Source organism: Pezoporus wallicus, unplaced genomic scaffold, assembly GCF_028554395.1.
Source record: "Pezoporus wallicus isolate ANWC-B61680 ecotype Strahan unplaced genomic scaffold, APGP_CSIRO_Pwel_v1 scaffold_3294, whole genome shotgun sequence".
Lineage (NCBI taxonomy): Eukaryota > Metazoa > Chordata > Aves > Psittaciformes > Psittacidae > Pezoporus > Pezoporus wallicus.
In genome coordinates, this window is record NW_026635478.1 from 14,517,602 (window position 1) to 14,540,762 (window position 23,161).

At 47.7% G+C, this 23,161-nt stretch overlaps 1 protein-coding gene across 1 annotated transcript; it reads left to right on the plus strand.

The window, feature by feature from the left end:
* Positions 1 to 13,691: 13,691 nt before the first annotated feature.
* LOC130609673 (solute carrier family 2, facilitated glucose transporter member 3) lies at positions 13,692 to 22,137 on the plus strand. The gene is made up of 10 exons (XM_057428889.1): positions 13,692 to 13,843; positions 16,700 to 16,795; positions 18,076 to 18,236; positions 18,521 to 18,761; positions 18,947 to 19,109; positions 19,740 to 19,927; positions 20,280 to 20,384; positions 20,789 to 20,890; positions 21,136 to 21,339; positions 21,852 to 22,137. Exons 1-10 carry the CDS (start codon positions 13,829 to 13,831, stop codon positions 22,065 to 22,067), a joined length of 1,491 nt encoding a protein of 496 aa, XP_057284872.1. The 5' UTR covers positions 13,692 to 13,828; the 3' UTR covers positions 22,068 to 22,137.
* The last annotated feature ends 1,024 nt before the right edge of the window (positions 22,138 to 23,161 follow it).

Here is a 23,161-nt window from a genome sequence, read left to right on the forward strand (position 1 = left end):
CAATTTTTCAGGCTGTAATTGCTTGTGTTCATGCGACTCGTGCAGTGGGTAGGATAGGTGACATACATTCTCCAGTTCTCTTTGAAAGGGAGTTAGATTTATTATCACTTAAAATGCTGTGGGTCCATCTTAATTTCACATTGGTGGAGGCTGACAGATTGCCAGTGGGGGGTCACAAAGTGGGGCATCTCTGGTGGGGTTCCAAAGCTATAGGCAAGGTGGGGATACAGGGAGCACAGAGTGGGGGGAACATGATATGTGAATGCCATTGATTGTTGCCAGAATTTTCAGCATCTTTCCTGCTGGGGAAGAGCCAGCGTGAGGTCAGGGCAATTGTAAGGTCCTCCCTGCGTGGATAAAATCCATATCTGCTCCATGTGTCCTACTGCCACTGCCACAAATGCCCAACTCCCGTGTATGTGTGCACTTGCTCCTATTCTTGTTATGCCTCTCTGCTTAAAGGATGACAGAAAAGGGTAGAGAGGCAACAGAAGAGGAGGGTAACTTGCCGTGGAGCAGCAGGAATAGCTTATCTGCCTTACAAGCCAGCCTTAAATGGGAATTTGGAAGAGAAAATGTCCCCATATCAGGGACTCTTCTTGTAGAGTTACCCCACTGAGGTATCTCAAACACCCTCACTGGTTCATTGGAAGCTGAAACACGACTGCCCACGAGCTGAGCCTGTGGTAGGGGAAGGAAAGCAGAGTGGAACCGGAAAGGCTGGTATCTGCTTGGTTTATTGCCCGAGAGCCGGGTGTGTTTGTCAGCCAACACAAACTGGCCTCCCTGTTCTCTTCTGGGCACCTTGAAAACTGACCAGCGGAAGGTGCTGGGCAGATTCAACATCTGCACCCGCTGCTTGGCAGAGCATGCTGAGCATGTATAAACCTGCTGCACCACAGCAGTTTGCAGCGTGTCCAGATATGAGGTGATTAGGGAGCCAAAATTAGAGACGGGAAAAGATGTGTGGTATTTGACCATGCCATGTGGATCCTGTGTGACTGCAGTCTAGGCAGGTCCTTTACTGCACTGCAAGCCACCATGGGTTGGGTTAGCCTTTTGAATACTCCAGTGTGGAGAACAGGCTATGGGGCTGAAAGGGTAGGTTACGTTTTTGGTATGTATTCTTCAGTGCTCCTCTCTTTAATCAAATTGTCTCCTGTCTACAACAGCTTAGGAGCAATGAATGTCACAGTATTGAGGAACTCTTATTCCTCTCGGTGAAAATTAACACAAGCAGCCACAACAATGCTTTCATGTTCTGTGCCGGAATATCCCCAGGGCTGTACCCCAGTTTCTTTTGGTGCATAACACCAACCAGCGGGTGCCTTTGGTTTTCTCCTGAGTTTAGGAAGAGTGTCCCGCTGGAACATCAGTTTCCCAGTCATCTAAGCACAGAAAGTTGGAGTGCGACTCTAAAGGTGATTTTGTTGTTTCTGGCCTGGGCTAGATGGACAGAGTCTGCCATGTATAGGTTCCCCTGATAGCATCGGCTGTGCACATTCCCAGCAGGCGAGCAAGGGTTTATGATTCATAACGACATTTTATTGCTTCCTAGCAAATTATTCTTTGGTGCCAGAGGCTTCAAGTAAAGGAGCATAAAATCTAGGATGAACATGAACCACACTGAACTTACAGCATCTGCAGTGGCTCTGTTTAGAAGACCCAACAGCTGCCTGTGTCATGGTGTCTGCTTTGAGTCCAGAGGAAGACTATGGATTGCCTAGCTGGTGAAGTACTGGTCTGGGTTGCTGGATATTATGGTTTGATTTACGCTTCATGACAGATTTTCTCTTGGGCCAAGCCATGTAATCACTACATGTCCTGGTTCCCATATCAGCAAAACAGTTACTACTGATTCTTTTCTCTTATGTATGTAGGTCTTGAGATAGATCTTCAGGACAGGGGTATCCCTTATTGTTTGTATACATACAGTGTCATCCTGATTTAAGATGGACCCTTTAAGAGGACTAATTAGTCCTATTAATAATCCATATTATTATATGGATTCAGAGAGCTGGCTCCAGGCTCTGAAGATCATGTCATCAGTAGTTTCATTTGTAGGTTTCTGCAGTACTCTGAGTTCTGTGGGGTAAATTCTGGAAGAACTGGGGGAGTGGCTGCCATGGGGAGGTGATTCCAGATCCTACACTGAGCCTGGCACAGAATCGGTTAGGATTCAGGGAGGCTTGGGTCTGCTGTATGAACATCTATTCATACATATCTGAACATCAGATAATGGCAGCAGTGGTCAGACATGTGTTTTACATTTCACCCCACAGTGTAAGGTGTTCCCAGAAATCTTGCATCAACACTTGATTACGAATCAGTTGCAGATAATTGTTATTTATGGAGTTTTGAGCTTCACTGCATTTTTAGGTCAGTTCAGGATTTAGTTTCTCATGTGACTAGTGCATTGTCTTCTCTGTCTCTGATCCAGTGATTCTTCTGAAAGGTTGAAGAATGTGTTATCTGATAAATCTGCGAACCCATTAAAGGTGGTTTGGCTCAGGATCCCAAATTCCCAGGGAAATCTGAACTTTTGGCATAGGTTTGGCTGAATGGTTGTGGTCCTCTCCACCTCTGTGACACAAAGAGCTGCACAGAGCCTGCACTTAGCATCAGGGATAGTGCAGGAGTTGTTTCTTGACCAAGATAAGCTTTGAAGACCTGAAAATTAGTGAGTCACTGAAGTAGTGGGCTTTGCATTGAAAAGATAATCAATCCTTCTGCATGCAGTGGAGGAATGCTGTATGTGTTCTGCCCCCATTGCTCAGTGCTGCACTAATTGCTTCACACAAAAATGCTGCAAGAACATCCTTCCCTTACACTGTCATGCAACTTGTAGCCAGTTACTTTCTGAAAGTTGGAAGAATATCACCTACCAGAAAGAGATGTAGTTCTCTATCAGCTGTCTCTGGTTCTATTTACCTTTTTCTTCATTTTTATTACATCCTTGTCCTTTCTTTCACATGTATTTCTTTTACACCTTTCTTACAGTGTTTTAACCGGCGTCTTGTTTTTCCTCTCACTTCTTTTTCCCTGACCGTCCTTCATTTTCTGCAAGACAGGTATTTCCTTCCCTTATTTTATTTGCTTCCATTTTTCTTCATCTCTTTTTTTTCCATTTTTCTGTCTCAGTCATGTGCTACCATTAGAGGAAAAACAGATGAGAGTTAAAGCTGGAGAAAAGGAGTGATAGAGTGGCTGTAGTGGCAGGACGCTGGATGGAATTAAGAAGTAGATCTGACAGGCTGTACCCCACCATTACTATGCACACAACCTCCTCTCTTAAGAGAGGTTCTCAGGCCCACAGCAATGTCTGTCTGAGTTCATGCACCCTTTGTTCAGTCACTTGTTCTACAAACAGGTAGTGCAGACTTCAGTACAGGAGCATATGAATCTAAAGTGGAATATGGGCAGAATTTAGTCAACTACACTTAAAAGCATGTTCCCAAAAAAACACTGTTGGTGACTGTCATATACTGGATGCAAATTTTTTCATTGCTTTATATCTGAAAATACTGTTTGCATCCACATTGGATCAGACATGGCAAGAAATGCAGTGGTGCTTTGTGTGTTTTTGTACAAATGCCTTTACAGGAAGCCTTTCTCACCACTGGAGGCAACTGGAGGACCTAAGAAATTGCCAATTCTTCACTGTTTTCCTATGTGCTGTTTTGTATTGCAGCTCCCCTGGGGGCTAGCTTTTTGGATCCATAGTAGCAGTATTAATCTGTCCTTCCAGGCTTTTGGTTTCCATTTAAGGGGCTGGGAAAGTGTTTATGCTGCAGTGCTCAGCGCTGTGGCATCTCAGTCTCAGATCTACTTTTAGTCTCTCTTTGTCTCAGTTCTGCATCTGAAAAAGGCTTTCTCCTCCTTTCAGTGGAGTGCTCTGAAAAATCAAGGCTGTGAGGTGTCCAGATCCTGCAGTGCTGCAGAAGTGGTGTATATGCATACATGCCTCATGTATGGGGGGGGGGGGTGTGCCATTTGCGACATGTTTTGGGGCACCTGACGTGATTTTCTGCAGTTCCCTGAAGACCGAGGATCTGACAAGATAATGCTCTATTCTGTGTCAGTTCCAACTGTGTATTCCGGCAGCAGGAATAACCCAGCAGTCTTTCAGGTGGGAGCATTTGACTCAAAGGCATAGTCCCTGACATCATGCCTGAATTCCCGTGCTCTGTCTCACTCAGCAAAGTCTTCTTGGGCTTTGGCATTTCTTTTCTTTCTACCGCCTAAATTCTCCCGCTGTATTTCCGAGTGGAGGGGGTGTGGATGTCTCAAGGGGAGATGTCTGCTCCTTGCTCTTACTTCTGGAAGAGCTCATTCTTTTACGTCTGTTTCTTCACTCTCTCCACTGCCAAGGGAAACCTCCCAAGTTTTCCAGGGAGGATGTCTGTCAGACTGACTGCTGTGAGGTAGCCACTTCTTTAGAAATTCAGCTGCTTGGGGATCTGAGGTATGCACATATGTATGTGTGAGCAGGTGGGTCAGCAGTGAGGATTACTAAGAGGGACTCAGCTATACTGTGGGAAGGGAAGGACAGGGAGCCTTATTGCAGCCTGGAGGAAGACATGAGCAGCGTGCAGGACTGCAGAATGTCTGAGCACAAGGACAGTGACACGGAATACGCTCGAGCTGTCTAAGAAAGTGCAGTTGCTCACCATATCAATCCCCTTTGATCCTTGTGTTTCTGACACTTCCACATGTGGTACTGCCTGCTTTACCTGACTCCCTCCTGCCTGGCACTGGCGCTGCTGAGAGCGGGACTGCTGCACTCACCCTGCGTGCTGAGGACGTGAGAGACGTGAGGATGCAGCCCAGCTCCCTCTGGCCACCTCCTGTCTCCCAAAAGGCTGATGGGACTAATCAAGGACAGAGAAGGGCAGCTCCCCACTCCTACTCATGCTTTTAACCTCGTGGTGACCATAGCATCCTTTCCCAAGGGACTTTGAGATGGAAGTGAGGGATCACAGCTGCAGAGGCTGGTAGAAGTATAGTGCACAGGCAATGAAAAATAACGAGGGAAGGAGTGATGAGAGGGAGAGCAGCCAGGGAAAGGAGGAGCCACTAATGAGGAGCAGAGCGAAGAGGCAATGTATGTCAAAGGGGGAGTGTACAGAAAGATGTACATTGCTTGGAAACAGGCAGAGCAATAGGGAAAAGGACAGATGTAGAAACATCAAGGAAATGGAAGGAGGCTTGGAGAAAGAGAAAGAAAGGAAAAAATAAGAGATGGCCTGACAGGGAAAAAGCACAAATACAGGAGGTACCAAGAGCTGGCTAGAGGAGGGTTATGTGACGTGCTAAACCAAGACACCCGGCTAGTGGATACAGACATGGTGCCTGGCCCTGCCTAGGGCAGAGTTTTATGGAAGTGGAACTACTGATGTTTTAATATGCTGCTTTGTGGGAAGAAGACCACTGGCTGAAGAGCTCACGTTTAAAGACTGGGTGGATCCTTGTCTTCCCCTGTGGGTGGTTTTCCCTTCCATCTGTCCCCTTATCACTGCTGTTGTAGCTCTGTCAGTTGCCAGGGTTAAAGGACCAGCCAGCATCTAGTCCGTGCACTGTGGCTCCTTGCTATCCTTGACCTGCCATCTCATTTCTTTAGTTTAATTGCTGAGCTGGGGAATGGCCAGCTCTACTTATCTGTGTCATCAGCAGAGGAATCTACACTCTTCCTCATGCATCTAGTCTCTGCTTTCCCAGGTCCATTTCCCCATACTCACATTGTTTGCAGAGCGATAACAGACTTGGCAGGAGAGCTAATTCAGGAGTATAATCTCTTTCAAACAAAGTGCACCCTGTTCCCACCTGGTCAATTAAACTGGAACAAATCTGTGCAGAAGCACTGACCTGAGGCCAAGCACTTTCCCTCCTGGAAAGATGGGTGATGCCTTTCCCTGTGAACACCACCTCAGCCCTACATGGAGCGGACAGCTCATCCCCATTGTCCCCTGCCTGTCTGCTCAGGCAGAACACAGCAGGGTCGGAGCCAACTGTGATGGTGTTTTCTGTGCAGTACATACCTGTACAATCCGCCCCAGTACCTTGAAGAAATGCATTCAAGAGTGAAGCCCCTGTTGGAACAAGTGATATAGATGCTTTATGAACCTGTTACTATCACAGACCAAAAGAGCAGTGCAGAGCCTGTTTCCTCCCAGCTGCCCCCCAGTGTGTGTTGTCTCTGGGGAGCACAGGTCTGAAGTGTCTCGGTACTGAAGATATTTGAACCATCCCTGCCTCTAAGCCTATTCTTGAAGGAGTCCCTGAGCTCTCAAGAGCAGTTCTGATCCTCACTGAGAAACCGGGCCACAGTGAGAGCCATTTCAGACCAGTGTTTTGGGGGGAGGACTCTCACTGGACTAACATTGCAAATGGTGATGTAAAATATCAAAAGCATTGCCCTTCACATCTTGTTGGAAAAGCACCTTTAGAGGGTTTGGTCAATAGTACTAAGTTTCTTAATGCTTTCAGGAAAACTCTTATCTCTACTGTTCAAGCTCTCTTTTTCCGGGTTTTGAGACCTTATCTCTGCAAAGAGTGAACTTTTTTGCAGAACAAAATACTAAGAAGAACCCCCCCGCCCCCCATTACCTGCAGAAGTTTCCGTGTAGGATTTTACTTTGCTTTTATTTTTGTTGATATGAATGCTAATGCAAATGTGAAAGTTAATGTTTGGTTTTGGACAAATTGTGTCCAGTCTAAAGAGCAATAAAAATACAGGCTTTCATGGAGGGAACAGATGAATACTGGTACACAGAAATGCGTATATATAAACAAATATACTAGATACATGAATGCATGCAAGCACAGATATGCAAAAATACAGCTATATATTGTGTATACACTGATACAAACAGCTGCATACATACATACCTTTGTATGTACAAAGTAGCATGTGTGCAAATAGCTTTGGATTATTTAAATGTATGCTCAGAAATAAAGGGACATAAATATATATGTATGGGCATAAATTAATACACATGTACCCATCTTAATATTATGAATTCAGGCACTGGCAATCACAGACATGCTAGTATTCATACAGGTATGCAATAGCACACATTACAGTATCTGTTTATGTATCACAACATAAAGTTATTCAAATATGAACATTTTGTATAGAAATGCAAGCGTAATACAGGTCCCAGGACCAGCTTCAGAAACACACCTGAGCATATGTGCACAGCATCCTTGTGCAGCTAGGCTAGCTGGATGCAACCACCCTGGTTTTCAAACGGGTGAGGAGGGCCACAGGCAAGCAGATACACGTGTGTGTAGGAGTGGAAGTGAGCCGTGAAAGGGTGCAGGAATAATCCTGTGGGAGGACAGTGTCTGTGGAGCACCCAGAGGGAACAATGCAAGAACCGGATGGGTTTGCATGAGCAGGGTGGTGTCACTGGAGGGTGAGGAAGAAGGCTGGGAAAGACACAGAGAGCATGAAGCAGGAAATGCAGGATCTTCCCCTGAAGAGTCTGTAGCTTAGGGGAGATGCCCACCCTGAGTTGCTGGCACCCCACTTCCAAGGGGGAGCATGGCAGAACGGCTGGGATGGGTGTGCAGTGGTTTGGAGCACCCTTCACATCCCCTTCTTTCTCATTCTACAGTGGCTGTGCTCATCGTGTGTTATCACATGTGATCTCAGTGAGTCATTTTGACAATCCCTTCTCCCCCCTGCCCCAGGTTACAACCTGTCACATGCTGCTGGAAAATGCAGTGTGATTTAGGCCAGGTGCCTGGGAGCAGAATATGGCTTGATGAGAAATGCCCTCAGAAGTGGTGTAGATCTGCACTCTGCTTGTGCCTGCTTATGTGCCAATGTGTTTGTGTCTGATCTGCTGTGTCAATATATATATGTCTAATGAGTGTATTTTAGTGGGGAGTGTGTATGTATAGTGGGTGGATTCAACTCTACCTACATCTGTATGTGCTGGCTGTGCATGTAGTTTTCTCTCATTAATGTTGGGGTGTGAGAAATATGCCTAAATGGGGACATGAGATAAGGTGGCTTACACTGGTGAAAAGCCTGCACCCCATGGCATGGTGTGCAGGCCCAGACTGGCTCCATGTGCTAGCAGGAGGCATGCCCCAGCACCTATTCTGCTGGTGCTGGATTGACCAGGCTAGGCATAAAATGCTGCTGTGAGGAAGCCTCTGCTTTCTGATCTCTATCTGTGTGACTGAAACGCTGCAGCTGATTAAGCAGCTAGAGAACATTGGCTGCATTTGTCAACCTCATCATCCTTTTGTCCTGTCCGGCTGGAGCAGTGCCCTGCCCATACCAAAGATGGGTATTTGCTGGTTTTATGTCTTCCAGAGAAACACTTTTCTCCTTGATAACGTTTTCCACCTGAATGCAGTATTTTCTTCACAACTATGAAGTAGAAATCAGTTTTGTGAAGACTCATCAAAAACAGCCCACTTCTCATGCATGGGTTGTTCTGCCCTCGGGAAGAGGTGGGAAGAGTCATCTGAGGACTCAGCTGAGCAGCAACCCTAATTTCTGCTATCCCATACCTTCTGTTCATCTCCAGGCCTCTTCATGAACTGACCGCCAGCACAACCACTCTCCTGAACTGAGTGTATTTTGCTATGCTGATCCTCTGGACTTTGCTAGAAAATTCTCTTTGTAGTTTTACTCCTTGGTACAATTTTGGTTTTATCTGCTCATGCTGATGGTTTGTAATTGGACTTCATTAGCCAGCTTGTTTTCTTACACTGCCTTTCTATTTCAGTTTCTTGCTCAGGGTGAAGGAAGCCACGGTGACATGTAGTGGCTGATACATAAAAACCCTCACCACAGATATTTCGGCCATAGCCTCTCTCACTCCTGCCCTGCAGCTTCTGGCCAGCTCACACCTGAGCTCCCATCACAGCTCTGCTGCTGCCTTCACCTCCCCAGGTGCTGCAGCATCCTAGTCCAGGACTGTGACGTGGGCTTTAGGGTTGTTTCAGTTGTAGTTCACCTATGGCCTGTAAGTCCCAGGGAAGAGGAGTCAGAAACTCAGATGTAGTAAGAAGGTCAGTTGCTTACAGAAACAATATATTTACAGCGTTGTTTGTGAGTCACATGCACAGGCTTCATTCTTGATGTGGACCAACATTAGAATAAAACCATATAAACGGATAGCACAAGAAAAGGGCAAATGCACACATATATTGCTCCTCTCTTTGCTAGAAAGTCTGGTTGCCCAGGCAACATCAATGGGGAAAAAAAAAGTAGGCTCCTGGCTCAGAGGCTGGGCAGGAGTCACTTTCCAGTCAGAGCAAAAGAAGAAGGCAAGGCCTGTAGTGCTATAGAAAGTGGGACTAATAAACTTAGATGACTTTCTGGGGGCTGTCACATCTCTTCCCCTTAGCAGGCCATTGTTAAAGTATTAAAACTGTTGACATCAGTGATTTGATTAATTAGGGTTCATTAGGGAAGTTTTCAGAGACGTTAACTCCAACCTGCATCTCACCATGGCAGATGATCTCTCCAGTGCTGTATCTGTGCTGTCTTAGTTAGGTAATCCTGCAATTTCCTCCTGCATCTCTCTATTCATCTTTCCTATCTATTCTCCTGTTGTCCATTTTCCTCTGATACTTTGCTGCTATTTTTTCCTTCCTTTTCTCTCCTGTTGCTCTGCCTTGCCCTTCTAATCTGTTTTAGTGCTTCCTTTCTTTGCCTCCTTATTTTCTTATTGGTTTTGCTTTCTGTCTCTCCATTGGTTCTCTTCTCACTCTCTTAACCTCTGTGGGCCAGCCTACTCCCCAGCCATCATCTTGTTCCTCTCTTTTATCTTCTCTCCTTTTTCCCCACTCCTTCTCAGCTTCTCTCAACAATAAAAGTTACTCATTGCTTGTGGGGGAAGCATCTGGCCCCTGCTGGCTCTCATTCTCTCTCCTTTGTTCTGAATGCTCTTTTGTTATAAACACAACAAACAGAAAAGTACAAAATAATCTCTCAAGGCAAACACTACATAATAATCCTCCTGGTCCCTGCTGCTCTTATCTCTGAAGAATTTGTTCTTCAGGCGAAATAATAAGAAACATGAGAAAGGATTTGCTAAACTTGGAGGGGAAAAGGAGAGCCTGGAATAAAGCTAGTGTAAGGTGAAATGCAGCTTGCTAGCAACTTGGACAGCAGACTGATGACCCTGTGGTTGTTGATCAATCCCTGTTGATCAGTCTGTGTTCCCATTAGATTGTGGAGGCATGGACAGGATCAAAAAATATTTATTTCTTTTTTTTAGCATCGAATTTCTTCTGCCTTCTCCTCATTTGTCCCTTGAGCCAAGTTTTTTGTATATTAAATGTGTTTGCCAGAGAACTGTACCTGTTGGAGCTCCACTAACACTCACAAAAAGCCACAGCAAGGTGCTTCTGTGGGGTCACTTGCTAGCTCAAGTCTCTGAGAGATAAATGAAGATAAGAACAGGCTTGCTATTGTTGGGCTCTTGCTTAATGCTAGGTAGGCATTCTGTGATTAAATCCTCAGAAAATGTTTGCACTGGAAAGGAAACGTTACTTGGCATGCACTAGTTTAGACATGCAAGTGTTCTCAAAGCTGAAAAGAAAAAAGCTTTTTAAGGGAAAGATGAACCTTTCCCAATCCCCAGAGCTCCATGGTTAGGATACTGGTGTTTCATGTGGGGCAGCCAGCACGAAGTGCTACCTGGGACCAGTTCTGCCTGACCGTTCCCTTAGAAATCTTATGTCTGACCGGCCACTGCCAACCTGCAATGGGCCTCCATCCTAGTGCAGTGAATGCGCTTTGCATAATACACAAGTATTATATTCATAAAGGGAGAAGTAGATAGTTTTACTTGCAGGATCAGAAAGTTCTGCTAAGGACGCATTAAGGTACTTCCCCCAACAGCTGATCTGTGATTATCTGTGATGTGGGAGGTAGGGGTATATCCTAGGACAGAAACAAAACTGATATTTAGGAAGAACAGACTGTGATGCAAACTTAAAATCTAAATATTTGAACATCAGCAGATTAATTCAAACTGGGACAAAACTCACTGAAATGGGAGGCTGGGGTATTTTCCCAACATTCCTTAGGAAGATTTGGGGTTTAGTGATGCATTTTGAGCCTGTGTCTCTTTTTTACTGCTGTTTACTCCACTGCCTCTGTAAAGATAAAGAAGTGCCACCAGCTGTGTTCTGCATCACGTGTTAGAGATTTAATTTTCAGCTAAACTCGTATTGTTTCTAAGTTGGACTGGTAGCTCTGTATGTGTTTAATCTTCAAGTTTGAATTGCTCAGCACTTGCAACAGGGTCATGTGGGTCAAGAATAAACTAGACATGAGGCTTTGTCAGAAGAATGTACAGTCCAAAGATTGCCTCTGAAGTCTGGATATACTTAGAACCTCCCCAAATATGGCAACTTCCCAGACTAACCAGTAGATTCCTATTTCCAGATCTAATGGCAGGCAGCGTTTGAGAGAGCTGGGAGATCAGATTTGAGGTGGAGTTTGCTGTGCTTGCAAATAAATGGAAAATAAGCTAGGAAAAAAGAGAAGTGTGTTAGGAAATCAGGGCCAGATCCAACAGCCTGGCAGAGGGAATGCTGCCACAGCTCCTTGTTCCCAGGTGCAACCGTAGCAAGGCTGAGCATGTATTCCCTGAGGGCACATGCATAAAAGCACACATATACACCAGGCATATACATGGCTGCCACACAGATGTACAGAGACACACAGAGCACTTACACAAATGGCACGAATGTCCTCATCCTGTTTCCCTCCTAGACTGAGCAGGATGGAGGTCCAATAGAGGGAAATATACATGAATAAGGTGGATCCTTCCAGGAGCTGGGCTAAGACACTCAGTCTGCCCCCAGATCCCAGTCTCCCCAGTTGCTGGTACCTGGGCGTATGAGACCTTGAGGTTGCAGTCCCACTCCTGTTGCTGTACAGATGCACACACACACATACACACACACAAGGGTATGCACAGCTGGCCAGGACTCCCCTGGTCCCTCCAATAGCCAACCTGCCATGGCCTCACTCTTAGACACACACACACCAGTGGGGCTTACCTCTATGGACCCTTACAGCCCCCAAATAGAGAGTACCTCACCCAGGAAGAGAGAGAATTTAACAGGAAAACTGTACTAAAAAAGTGCGGTGCAAGGCTGCACCCATGTGCTGGCCAGCCAACAGTTTACATGCAACTGTTCCTATTTTCCCCTCTCCTCTTTGATACCCCCCTAAATATCCCATAGTAAATCCCGTGCAATCCCAAAATGTTCTTCCCCTGCATCCTGCCATGTGTCCAGTGCCCCCTTAGGCCGCACCCTGGTTTTCCCCCAGTCTGAAGGTGCTCCAGCCTTTGACTCTTAGTGATGGGTTTCACACCTGGACAATGGAGCTGATGGCTCTCCCTGGGGGAGCCCTGGGAGGGGCGGGCTGAGGCAGGGGGTCCCTTCCTCTCAGTCCTTAATTTCGATTGCCATCTGGCATTGTGGCCCCTGCTCTCCTCCGGGCGTGTGAAAATGAGCCTTTGATGTGCTGATGGCTCTTGTGATAGGCCCAGGAGTAGCTGGGGCTGGGTGTTATTTGGGGTCCTCCTCCTGCCATTGTTTCCCTGTGCTCCTTTGTGGGTGGGCAAACGAGCTTTTGTCACGCAGCCTAAACAAGGGGACTATGCAGGCTTCCCTTGCACCTCTATATAACTGTATTTTTTTTTTCTGTTGGAATGAATATTTCGACAACATATAAATACCCGCGAAGGTAGTGAGGGAAAACGTCAACCCCTTTTGACCGACAAAATAAACAGCAGGACTTAAATGAAAACGTGATCGCTCCTAGTGACTGAAGTGACGGCGCTAGTCACCTTCAGAAGAAGGCACGTCTCCCCCACTCTTGCCCACAGCCCGGCTCTGAGCTGTTGCCATTTTCTGAGGCCAAAACACTTGGCAGGTTCTTCATTCAGTGAAGACTTTTTATTGTCTGAGAGAGATTTTGCCTGAGATTCAAAGCACTTCGGTAGTCTTCCCGTAGAGGTTTGCGAGCGTTTGACCTGAAGGATGGGCACCAAATGAACGTCCACAGCGCACACAGTAGTACAGTTTGATTGGAAGGGCTTAAGTTTGGGACTAAATAGAGCTCCGGGATCACAAGTTCAGCTTTGACCCTGTTGCTTTTAGCTTTGTAGGACAAAAATAGATGTTTATACATACATCTATATACACATATAAAATCCCCCAAACCCAGTTCTCCGTGCCCGTGCCTCATTCCCATCTTCAGGAGCTGGGATGAGCATCCCCAGAGCACAGCATTTGGCTCCAGGCTCCCTCCGCCCGTGCCGTTTACGCTGCTCTCGCTGCGCCGTCACTGCCGGCCTTGCTCTTCCAGCTGCGGTCGGTAGCAGCTGTGTCCCGCCGCTCCCACCACGCACAGCCCCGCACCCTGCCCCTCGCCACACGCATGAGGCACCGCAGGTGTCGAAGAGCGGTAACGGCTCCTCCGCAAAGCGCTGGGTCCTGCCTCCCGCCGCTGCCCACCATGGCAGCCGGGCAGCTCAGCACGCACGCCGGCGCAGGGCCGCCGGCAGTTGCGGGCCAGGACGCGGTGCGAGCGCAGCGGGTGCTGGGAGGTGCCGGGGTGGGGTGGGGTGGGCTCTCGTGTGCGCGGTTTCCCAGGTGCTCCGGGGGTGCCCGAGCTCCGCCCTCCGCGCCTCCCACCACCCCTCGCACAACGGAGGCCTTAAATCAGCGGGTGCGGGCTGGGGAGAGGCGTGGGCTCGGAGCGTGGGCGCGGCCGGCTCCCCGTGCGGTCCGTTAGGTGGAGGAGCGGCAGCCGCTCAGCAGTCCGTTGCCGGCGATGGATGCTAAAAAGGTAGGTGAGGAAAGGAGCGCGGAGCCGTGCTGCCTTCTCTTCCCGCAGCCGCCGCTCGGCTCCCCTTCGGCGGAGGGGTGGGGAGGGAGCGATTCTGCCGCGACTGGTCAGGATTCACCTCCGCCGCCGCCGGGTGTCTGTCGGCCGTAGTGAAGATGGATGCCGGTGGTGGCGGCGGCAGGGCGCTACGGCGGCTCTGGAGAGGGTGGATGGGCAAAAGCCCCGTCCGTGGGAAGGGGCTGGGAGGGGGTTGGCCTGTTCGGGAGGGGCTGGTGCGGGTGGCAGGATGGATGTGTTTTCGTGCGTGTGGCCTGATAAATCCCCATGATGCCGGCATCCGTATCGACTGATCACGAGGCTTACTCTGCTGGCCGGGCAGCGCTCGTTCGTCCCGGCGTTCATGATGCTAAAAGCAAAGCGGGGATTACTGCTAACGGCGCTTTTATTTCTGTTGTATTTTTTGTGTGTGTGTGTGTGTGATGGTGGTATTTGCTTATAAAGGCATTTTCGAATTTCAAAAAGAAATAGGATGTCCTTCTCCCCCCTCTTTGGAGATCAGGGGCAGAGCTTTTGTTGGTGTCATCGCTCATCCGCAAACTACGAGCGAGGCGTGCACCAGTGCAGTGAGCTAATGACTGCGTGTGTTTGAACGCATCAGGGGAGAGAAGCGGGCAGGCATAGGGGGCGAGAGAGGGCAAATGCCTGGCAGGGTCCGGGACGGGATGCCGGGGAATTACAGCCACCCGGGGATGCCCGCGGCCCTCATCGCCATATTGACGGGGCATGCGGGTAGCATGAGGAGGCAGAGGAAAGGAGAGGGTTTGATCAAGGTCGCTCAGAGGAGGGCTGGGAGGCCGCGGTAGTTGGGCTCAACAAGTTGCAACTGTTCGGAGGCTCCAGTGGAGGAGGGAGTGCTGGTGAGGAGCATGTCCTGGGTAATGAATGCTGCTGATGCCTGTGGTTACAGGGGAGAGGTGGAGGTTTGAATTCCTTGGTGGTGTATAGACCTTAGCCTGAAGCTTTTGGATAGAATGGGTGTAGCTGTACTATTTATGAGCTCTCTGTTTGTCTTTTGGGAAGTGAGGTGCTTTCTGCAGTAACAAACGATCCATACATTACATCATGGGCTGGCTCACTGGAGGGAATGGGTCAGGCCATGTGATGCCTACGTGGTAGGAGATGAATAGCAGGCAACAGCCCCGAGTATGAAAGAGGGTAGAACAACTAACCTTATAGCTTATATATGTACCATGTAGGTAAGGGGTACTATTGTCCCTGCTGCATCCAGAAGAAAAAGGCTGTGACCACTGCAAGCCGTGACAAAGCAGAGCCCTAGGGGGAACGATGCTCTTATGTTGAGTCACTATGTTGAAGATCTGGAGAGCTGGGTTTTGTCCTTAACTCTGCTGTGCCTGCTGACTAGTGATGACCTGGCCTGGTGTCCTGAAAGTGCTTAGATAGCTTGATTTCCTTTTACAGGCATCCAGGGGCTTTGAAAGAGCTGTGGTTCGCCTTGAGACAAAAAATGATGGGAGTGGGCCTTACCCTTGGGAATCATCTGCCTGCCCCCTGCAAGAAAAGGCTTTTGTCCCCTTTGTTTCCATCACTAACCTTATCAGAGAGAGAGCCCGAGACATTTAATGATGTGGGTGGGGGAAAGCAAGCCTGAGAGTAATTTCCCCAGTTGCTGTTTACTGGGGCCTAACTGGTAGCTGCGTGATGGTTGTGCAGGCCAGAAGAGCTGGCTTGGCTTGCAGGATTGGTAAAGGAGGCATGAGCACTGGCAGAAGGCTATTTATTGTACAAGATTTTGGTCTCTCTTGGGAGCCGCTGCTCCTAGAGCTCAGCTGGAAGAGAGACTCAAAGAGCTGTGACAGCAGACCCCTCTGCCAGCCATAGGACAATAACTGGGGAGCCTTGGAAAATGGACTGTCAATATTTTTGGCAAAGCCTTCCAATCCCTCCTGAGAAACACGATCTTTCCAAGTTGTGCCAACTCCTGAGTCACCTGCTCCCCTACGCCTTCCTAGCAGAGAGCCAGCTCAAATGCCAGAAGCTTTAAAAACGTAGGAAATGTCAGATGCTTTTCACTGACACTCAGATTTCTTGCTCTGTGGTACTTAAGAAGTTGGAGCTTTATGCTTCCTCTATAGCTGAGGGCTCAGTGGGATTTCGCTTTGCTAAACAGAGGTTCACATATGCTCAAATTCCAGGGACTGTGCTTCATTTAAAATGCCAAGTATTGCTCCAGCTTCAAGAAAAACAAACGGCGAGGCTGGCACCAAGTGCTGCCACCTCTGTGAGGCAGGCTGCTGTGCCAGGTGCCCTGGGGCAGGGCTGGGAAGCTCTAGCCTGCAGAAGGAAGGCCTGTTGCTGAAGAGTGCATGTTTTAACTATTAGGAGTGACTGCCAGTACAGCTCATGGGCAGATCAGAGACTCAATTTATGGGAACTTGTCAGCTGGCAGGGGAAGAGTTAGACCCTTGTTTCATGACATGCCAGAGATCAGCAAAAGCTTTTCGTAAAGCAGATCAACCCAAAATAACAGCCACTGGTGTTATTCATTGCTAATGAGCTGAGAATAGCTGATGAAGGTCAGGAGGATAAAAGGGAGGTCCTGACAGGCCCACACTCTTCTGGTTACAGAGCTTTTTCCTGCTATACAGTTGCATCTCCCTTTCCAGGGTCTCTGGTACCCACCCTTGTTGGATTAAAGTCCATTCCTTGCTGTTGGTGCACTTGCACATGCCATCTATGAGCTGAAGCTGCTGTTCGTGCCGAAGAGAAACTCGGGTCATGTAGAAAGCATGATTAAACAAATTAACAAAACAATTATTTTCTCTCCCCTTTCCACAGAAAATCACAGTACCCCTTGTCTATGCAGTTACCATTGCTGCCATTGGATCTCTCCAGTTTGGGTACAACACTGGTGTCATCAATGCTCCTGAGAAGGTGAGAGGGGAGATGTAGAAAGGACTAAAGTTGCCTCCTAAGCAGCTAATAATTTGGTTCTGGTTTATGAAGTCAGGAAGACGTTCAAAGCCTTCTCAGCTACAACAATGAACAGGAAGGGAAAAGCTTGTGGGAGGAGAGAGCAAGCAGAGACGTTTATCCTTTTAAATAGGAGTACAGAGGGGGCAGGAGGGCTCCATTTGCCATTTCCTGCTAGGCTATATTAGGTGTGTGGAGGAATGTGAGCCACTTCAGTTTTAAGTTAGAACAAAGCAGCCATGGCAGAGAGAACTGTAAAGAGAGCATGCAGAAGACAGTTGAGGGTTGGTAGGGATTACAGTTCTAGTTTAGTTTATCTCGGGCTTCTTTCTTTTGTTTATTCATTCCTTGTGTTAAGTGTAGATTCAGTGCTTGTAGAAGGGTTGCGACTTGCACACACTGACCAAATCATCTCATGACTTCAGTCTAAGAAAGAAGAGATGAAGAAAATGAGAAATGTGGTTTTCTTGTGACTGTAAGATGGTTCCTCTCTCTCTCTCTCAGGAACTGAGTCACCAGTACCACATCCACCCTGTCTCCGGGAATAGATGCCACATCACCGGGGGGGTGGGTGGCTGGGGGGGTCCTCCCTAGCTAATGTCCTGCTGCCATCTGCTGGGGACAGGCACTCTGGGGCCTTGCTGCCCTCAGCCCTTGCAGAATTGATCTCATTATCAAAAAGGATGCTTTGAAAATCAGCAACATGGCCCTGTCACATCCCCATGGGACAATGTAGGATTGTTTTACATAAGGCTGCAGTTTTTCAGGCTTACCTCGGTGAAACATTCTTAAACTGTTTCCATACCAGAAAGCCTGTCTGCTGCCAGAGTTCTGTTATTGCCGGAAATGTTCCCTTATAATCCCTGGTCATGTTTTCATGCTCCTCCTCGCTCCCAGCTGTGTTGCACCCCCTCCCAAACACCACCAGCGACTCATGTAATCCAGAAACATTCAGCAGATAAGCCTGTTTTCCTTAATAAATGCTGCCCCCTCCCCAAGTCGGTGTTCCCCATCATACTGTCTACTGACCTTCTGAATGAAAGTTCCTCTTTCTGCTCCTTGATCTTCCCCTTGTATGACTTGTTGCTGCCTACTGAAGTTTTAGGGTCTATCCTTGCTGCTTGCTTCCATGCAAAGAGAAGGAAGACCTCAGCAGTAATCTCTCCTCCTCCCCCCACATCCCCAGTGCAAAATGCCTCCCACTGGATTGTAACTCTGTCCTCACCTGGTTTCTATTGCAGATCATCCGGGGCTTCTTCAATGGGACCCTGTCAGAACGGAGTGGGAAGCCTCCTTCCCCAGAGCTCCTCACCTCTCTCTGGTCTCTTTCTGTGGCCATCTTCTCAGTAGGAGGCATGATCGGCTCCTTCTCAGTCAGCCTGTTTGTCAACAGATTTGGCAGGTAAGTTGGGACCAGGGATCCAAGCCATTAGGGAATCTTTCCCTTCTACAGTGAAGTGTTGGGAGGAAGAGGGCAGACCTTAGAGACAAGGAAGAAAAAAGAACGTGGGCTGCAAAAAGAAAGGGTTGCAGGCCAAGAGAGTTGCTGAATGGGAATTACTCTGTTCTCCTTCTACCCCTGAGATAAGGGACAGGGTCATGGGTAGGTTTACCCACCTCCCAGTGATTTTGTTTCCCTACTGTATCACCAGCTTAAGATCAGTCTTGGACATCTTTACCCTGCAGGAGGAACTCTATGTTATTGGTGAACATCTTGGCCTTTGTTGGTGGTACTTCTATGGCCTTCTCCAAGATGGCAAAGGCAGTGGAGATGCTGATTATTGGCCGCTTTGTTATTGGTGTCTTCTGTGGTCTCTGCACTGGCTTTGTGCCCATGTACATCAGTGAGGTCTCACCCACCAGCCTCCGTGGAGCCTTTGGCACCCTCAACCAGCTGGGCATTGTTGTGGGCATCCTGGTGGCCCAGGTAGGCTTGACATAACCTGTTCTGCTTCCCTCAGGGGAGAGGAGGAGGGGTGGGTGGGAGGGGAGGTGGGCTGTGCTTGCCATCAGGTGTGATGTGTGGTCCTGTCATACTCACTGGCGTGGGGGTGAGGAGCTGCATTTCACTATTTCACTCCAATCACTATTTCTCTCCGATTCTTGGTGTAGATCTTTGGGCTGGAGGAAATCATGGGGACGGAACTACTTTGGCCACTGCTTTTGGGGTTCACAGTCCTCCCAGCGCTTCTGCAGTGTGTGGCTCTTCTTTTCTGCCCTGAGAGTCCCCGCTTCCTATTGATCAACAAGATGGAGGAAGAGAAAGCTCAAGCAGGTAAGAACTCAACTCTGAAGGGGTAGAGCTGTATTCTGGCTCCCAGCCTGCACTGAACTTGAGTGGGAGGCTAGGACTGGCTCTGGAGCCCGTGATGGATCAGGGTGTGACTTCTGGAAGGCACCAGGCCTGGCCTACCCTCCCATCCTTTGGGTTGCACCAGCGCCAGAAAGTGTGGGAAACCTGGCATCTTAACAGACACTTCAGGTGGGACTAAGGCATGAGGAGTGGCACCTGGCCTGGTGGGATGTAGCAGGGCCTTCTTCAGCTCTCTCAGATCCTTCTCAAAGGCTGATACTTAACAAGGAGCTTGGAGGGTGTTTCCTCTCCTACCACAGAGGGCTGGAGTCAGTTCTGGCAAGCGTGTGAACAGAACTGGGGATCAGATGTAAGTTGGAGATCAAGCAACATGAGCAGGGCTTGATTTCCATGCTGATCACAGCATCCTGGCCTCTGTCTGGGTTGAAAAGGTGAGCAAGGCTGCAGGTAGAGCTTCAGTCTTTCCCACGTAGCAGGCCCAAGCACTGACTAGCAGGTGCTCCAGTATTCCCAGTGTGCCCTCCGAAATAGCAGGATGGGGACTTACTGGCTGCAGGTGTGTTGTACATGGCTTTTGATTCGTCCCTCCAGTTCTTCAGAAGCTCCGCGGTACGCAAGATGTGTCTCAAGACATCCAGGAGATGAAAGAAGAGAGTGCCAAAATGTCCCAGGAAAAGAAAGCAACTGTGCCAGAGCTCTTCCGTTCTCCAAGCTATCGTCAAGCCATTATCATCGCCATCATGCTGCAGCTCTCCCAACAGCTCTCGGGCATCAATGCTGTGAGTTATTTTCCTGTCCCGTCTGCTGGGCCTCTCTTATCTCTGGCTTCACTTGCACTTGCTGCTAATGTTGAGAGATCTGTTCTTCCAGAAACCTCTTTGTGCCTTGTCTGGAGGTCACTGTTTTGTGATAGTGCAGAGATTGCTAAGGTGGAGATTATATTTGCTTTCACTTTTGCCTCGCACCCCCTGTCAAGACATTGCAGCCTTTCACCAAATGAATTAACTTTGACTGGAAGCATCCTGTTTCGTGCTGTGGAGTGCTTAACAACTCCCTGTTGGGCAGAGAATGAGGGATATGTGCCCAAAACATGGAATTGTGACACTGTCCAACTTTTGCTTCTCTTCCCAGGTATTCTATTATTCTACAGGGATTTTTGAAAGAGCTGGTATCACACAGCCTGTGTATGCCACTATTGGAGCTGGTGTCGTAAACACAGTCTTCACTGTTGTGTCGGTAAGTGGAACAAGGCCTTATGGTAAGAGGTAACTTGTCTGCCTGGGCATTTTTGGGAGATGGGACTGAAGACAAATAGCCAGGCTGTGGCCTATAAGACCAAAGAAAAGAATGCATTAAAAGCATTGTGAGAGGAGGGGAGAAAGAGGTATTGTTACCCTTCTAGAAGAAAGGGAGAGTGAAAAGGAGTGCATGGGGATGACAGAAGGCAAGAACCAGGGAGGAAATACTTCGTGACAAAGATGGAGCAGCCTGGTGACCTGCACTGAGATTGCCACTGGCACTGAGGGCTACAGGCAGATAAAGGGAAGAGGAGCAGGGCATGCTGAGCAAGGGAGCCTCCTCTGCTCTTATGGATTTGTTTTGTTTGTGTTTTGTTTTTTATCTCCTCCTGCCATTTCCAGCTGTTCCTGGTGGAGCGTGCAGGGCGCAGGACTCTTCATTTAATTGGCTTGGGTGGCATGGCTGTGTGTGCTGCTGTTATGACCATCGCTTTAGCTCTGAAGGTAAGTAATCGTGTTCTTGTCCAGGTTGACCTCAGCTGGGGACCTATGAGATTACACATCTGCTTTGGCCTGTAATTCTGTCCTGTGGGCAGGTACACCTGGGGTTAGAGCTGAGTGTGCAGTGGAGAGTGCAACTTCCTAACTGTGCTTACAGTGCAGCTGAGAAAGTTGTGACACTAGAGATGGCATTGTGCTCTGCCATGTTTGTCTCGAATTGCAGCTGATCACTTTTTATTCCCTTACAGGACACTGTGGGATGGATCAGATACATCAGCATTATTGCCACTTTTGGATTTGTGGCTCTTTTTGAGATTGGCCCTGGCCCTATCCCATGGTTCATTGTGGCAGAACTCTTCAGCCAGGGCCCACGGCCTGCAGCCATGGCAGTGGCCGGTTGTTCCAACTGGACTTCCAATTTCTTGGTGGGAATGCTTTTTCCCTATGCAGAGGTAAGGACTCAGTTTGCAAAACATAGTGCTGCAGCATTGGAATAGTTGTCCAGAGAGGTGGTACAATCTCCATCCTTGGAGACTTAAAAAGATGATGACATGACCCCTAACCTGATCTCTTCTTGAAGTTGTCCCTACTTTGAGCAGAAGATTGGTCAGTGTTCCCTAGGTCCCCGATTCTGTGTTCTGATTGTTACTGAAGGTTGAGTGGGATGGCTCATCTTATATTCTACCGTCTTAACTGCTTGTGGCTTCCAAATAGTTGTAAGAGCCTTCTTAACCATCACATCAAGGCTTTCCCTTTAAAAGACTAAATTTTGATCACCCCCAGGAACATTAAAGCATTTCAGAAGTCCACGAGAACCTGATTTCATTTTGAAAAATGCTGTGTTGACCAAAAAGCCAGTGAGGGCATTGATGAAAGGTGCTGTGATTTTGACCTGTTAACAGCAAATGTATTTAGGCTTATGAGCTTTTCAAATTAAAACCTCTCACTTTTGTCCTCCCTGCAGAAACTGTGTGGCCCCTATGTCTTCCTCATCTTCCTTGTTTTCCTGGTCATCTTCTTTATCTTCACATTCTTCAAAGTGCCGGAGACCAAGGGCAGGACTTTTGAAGATATCTCCAGGGGCTTTGAAGGACGAGCAGAAGCCAGCCCCTCTTCACCTGTAGAGAAGAACCCCATGGTGGAGCTGAACAGCATACAACCTAACAAACAAGTTGCCTGAGATTCATGACGCACCCCTTCTTTGACTCTTACATGCTTTAAAGAGTCACAAAAGGAATTGACAAAGAGAACCATGAGAACTGGGACATTAACAACCTCCCCCCCCCCCCTTCCCTTCAGTTGCTGCTATTTTCTTCTTTGTGCCCATATACCCACCTATTCTGCCAGGCTTACAAGCATTAAGCAAAGCTGATGTTGGTGGTCCCATTTTCAAGTACTGGAAGGCACCTGGCACTTGGAAAAATAATTTCATCTTCCCTGTCACAAACACTGGGGGAACAGAGAAGAGCTGGCGATATTTTTTTTTGCTTTTCTCACCTTTAATTGCTATTTGGGGTTAATACTTACGCACGCAGTGACCATTATATATTTGAATCTAATTCCTATTTTTTTAGTGAGTTGAAGTGAGCCACTAAACAGGTCCCTGGCCCTTTGAGTCTACTGTGTGTGTGTGTGTGTGTGTGTGTGTGTGTGTGTGCAGTGTTACACTGGAATTTAACAAGCCTACCAAAAAGCCATCTACTTGCTTTTTCCTATCCAGTGTGCACTTTTTTTTAGCCTCAGGAAAAAGGGGACCAAGTTACATGCGTATTTTTCCTGCTCTTTTATTTTTTTTTCTGTATAGACAGACTGAAAGCATACTTAAGTTTATTTATTTGTATGTCACTTTGTAAATATTTTATTTTTTTAAATGGTGTACAAAAGTGTACAGATACTGAAATTGAAGATGTTTAAGAGAAATAGCTAATCTAACAAGATGCTGTAGACTTGAGGTGCAGTAAGACTGAATGAGAAATGTGGTACTAAACAGGAAATTGGGCATTTTGGATGGTATGGACAACAGCCAGTTCTGCACATAACACTGACATGGTATTTGTGCCCTCTGGAAGGAAATGCAAGAGATTGCGTACTAGCAGGAAGAGGTATGTTTGTCTACTGAAATCTCTGTTCATTGGGATTTTTTTGGGTGGCAATTTTAAATACCGTTTCCAAGTCTTGATTAGAAAGTGGTATCGCAGCAAATTAATTTTATTAGTTTAGTTTATATTTTAAGTCATGGTTAAGCATAGTTTATATTTTAAGTCATGGTTAAGC

Excerpts from the sequence above, each read along its gene's own strand:
- LOC130609673 (XM_057428889.1), top strand. Across the intron at positions 18,237-18,520 it reads TTTGTCAACAGATTTGGCAG|GAGGAACTCTATGTTATTGG; the intron begins GTAAGTTGGGAC and ends TTTACCCTGCAG. Across the intron at positions 18,762-18,946 it reads TGGGCATCCTGGTGGCCCAG|ATCTTTGGGCTGGAGGAAAT; the intron begins GTAGGCTTGACA and ends TTCTTGGTGTAG.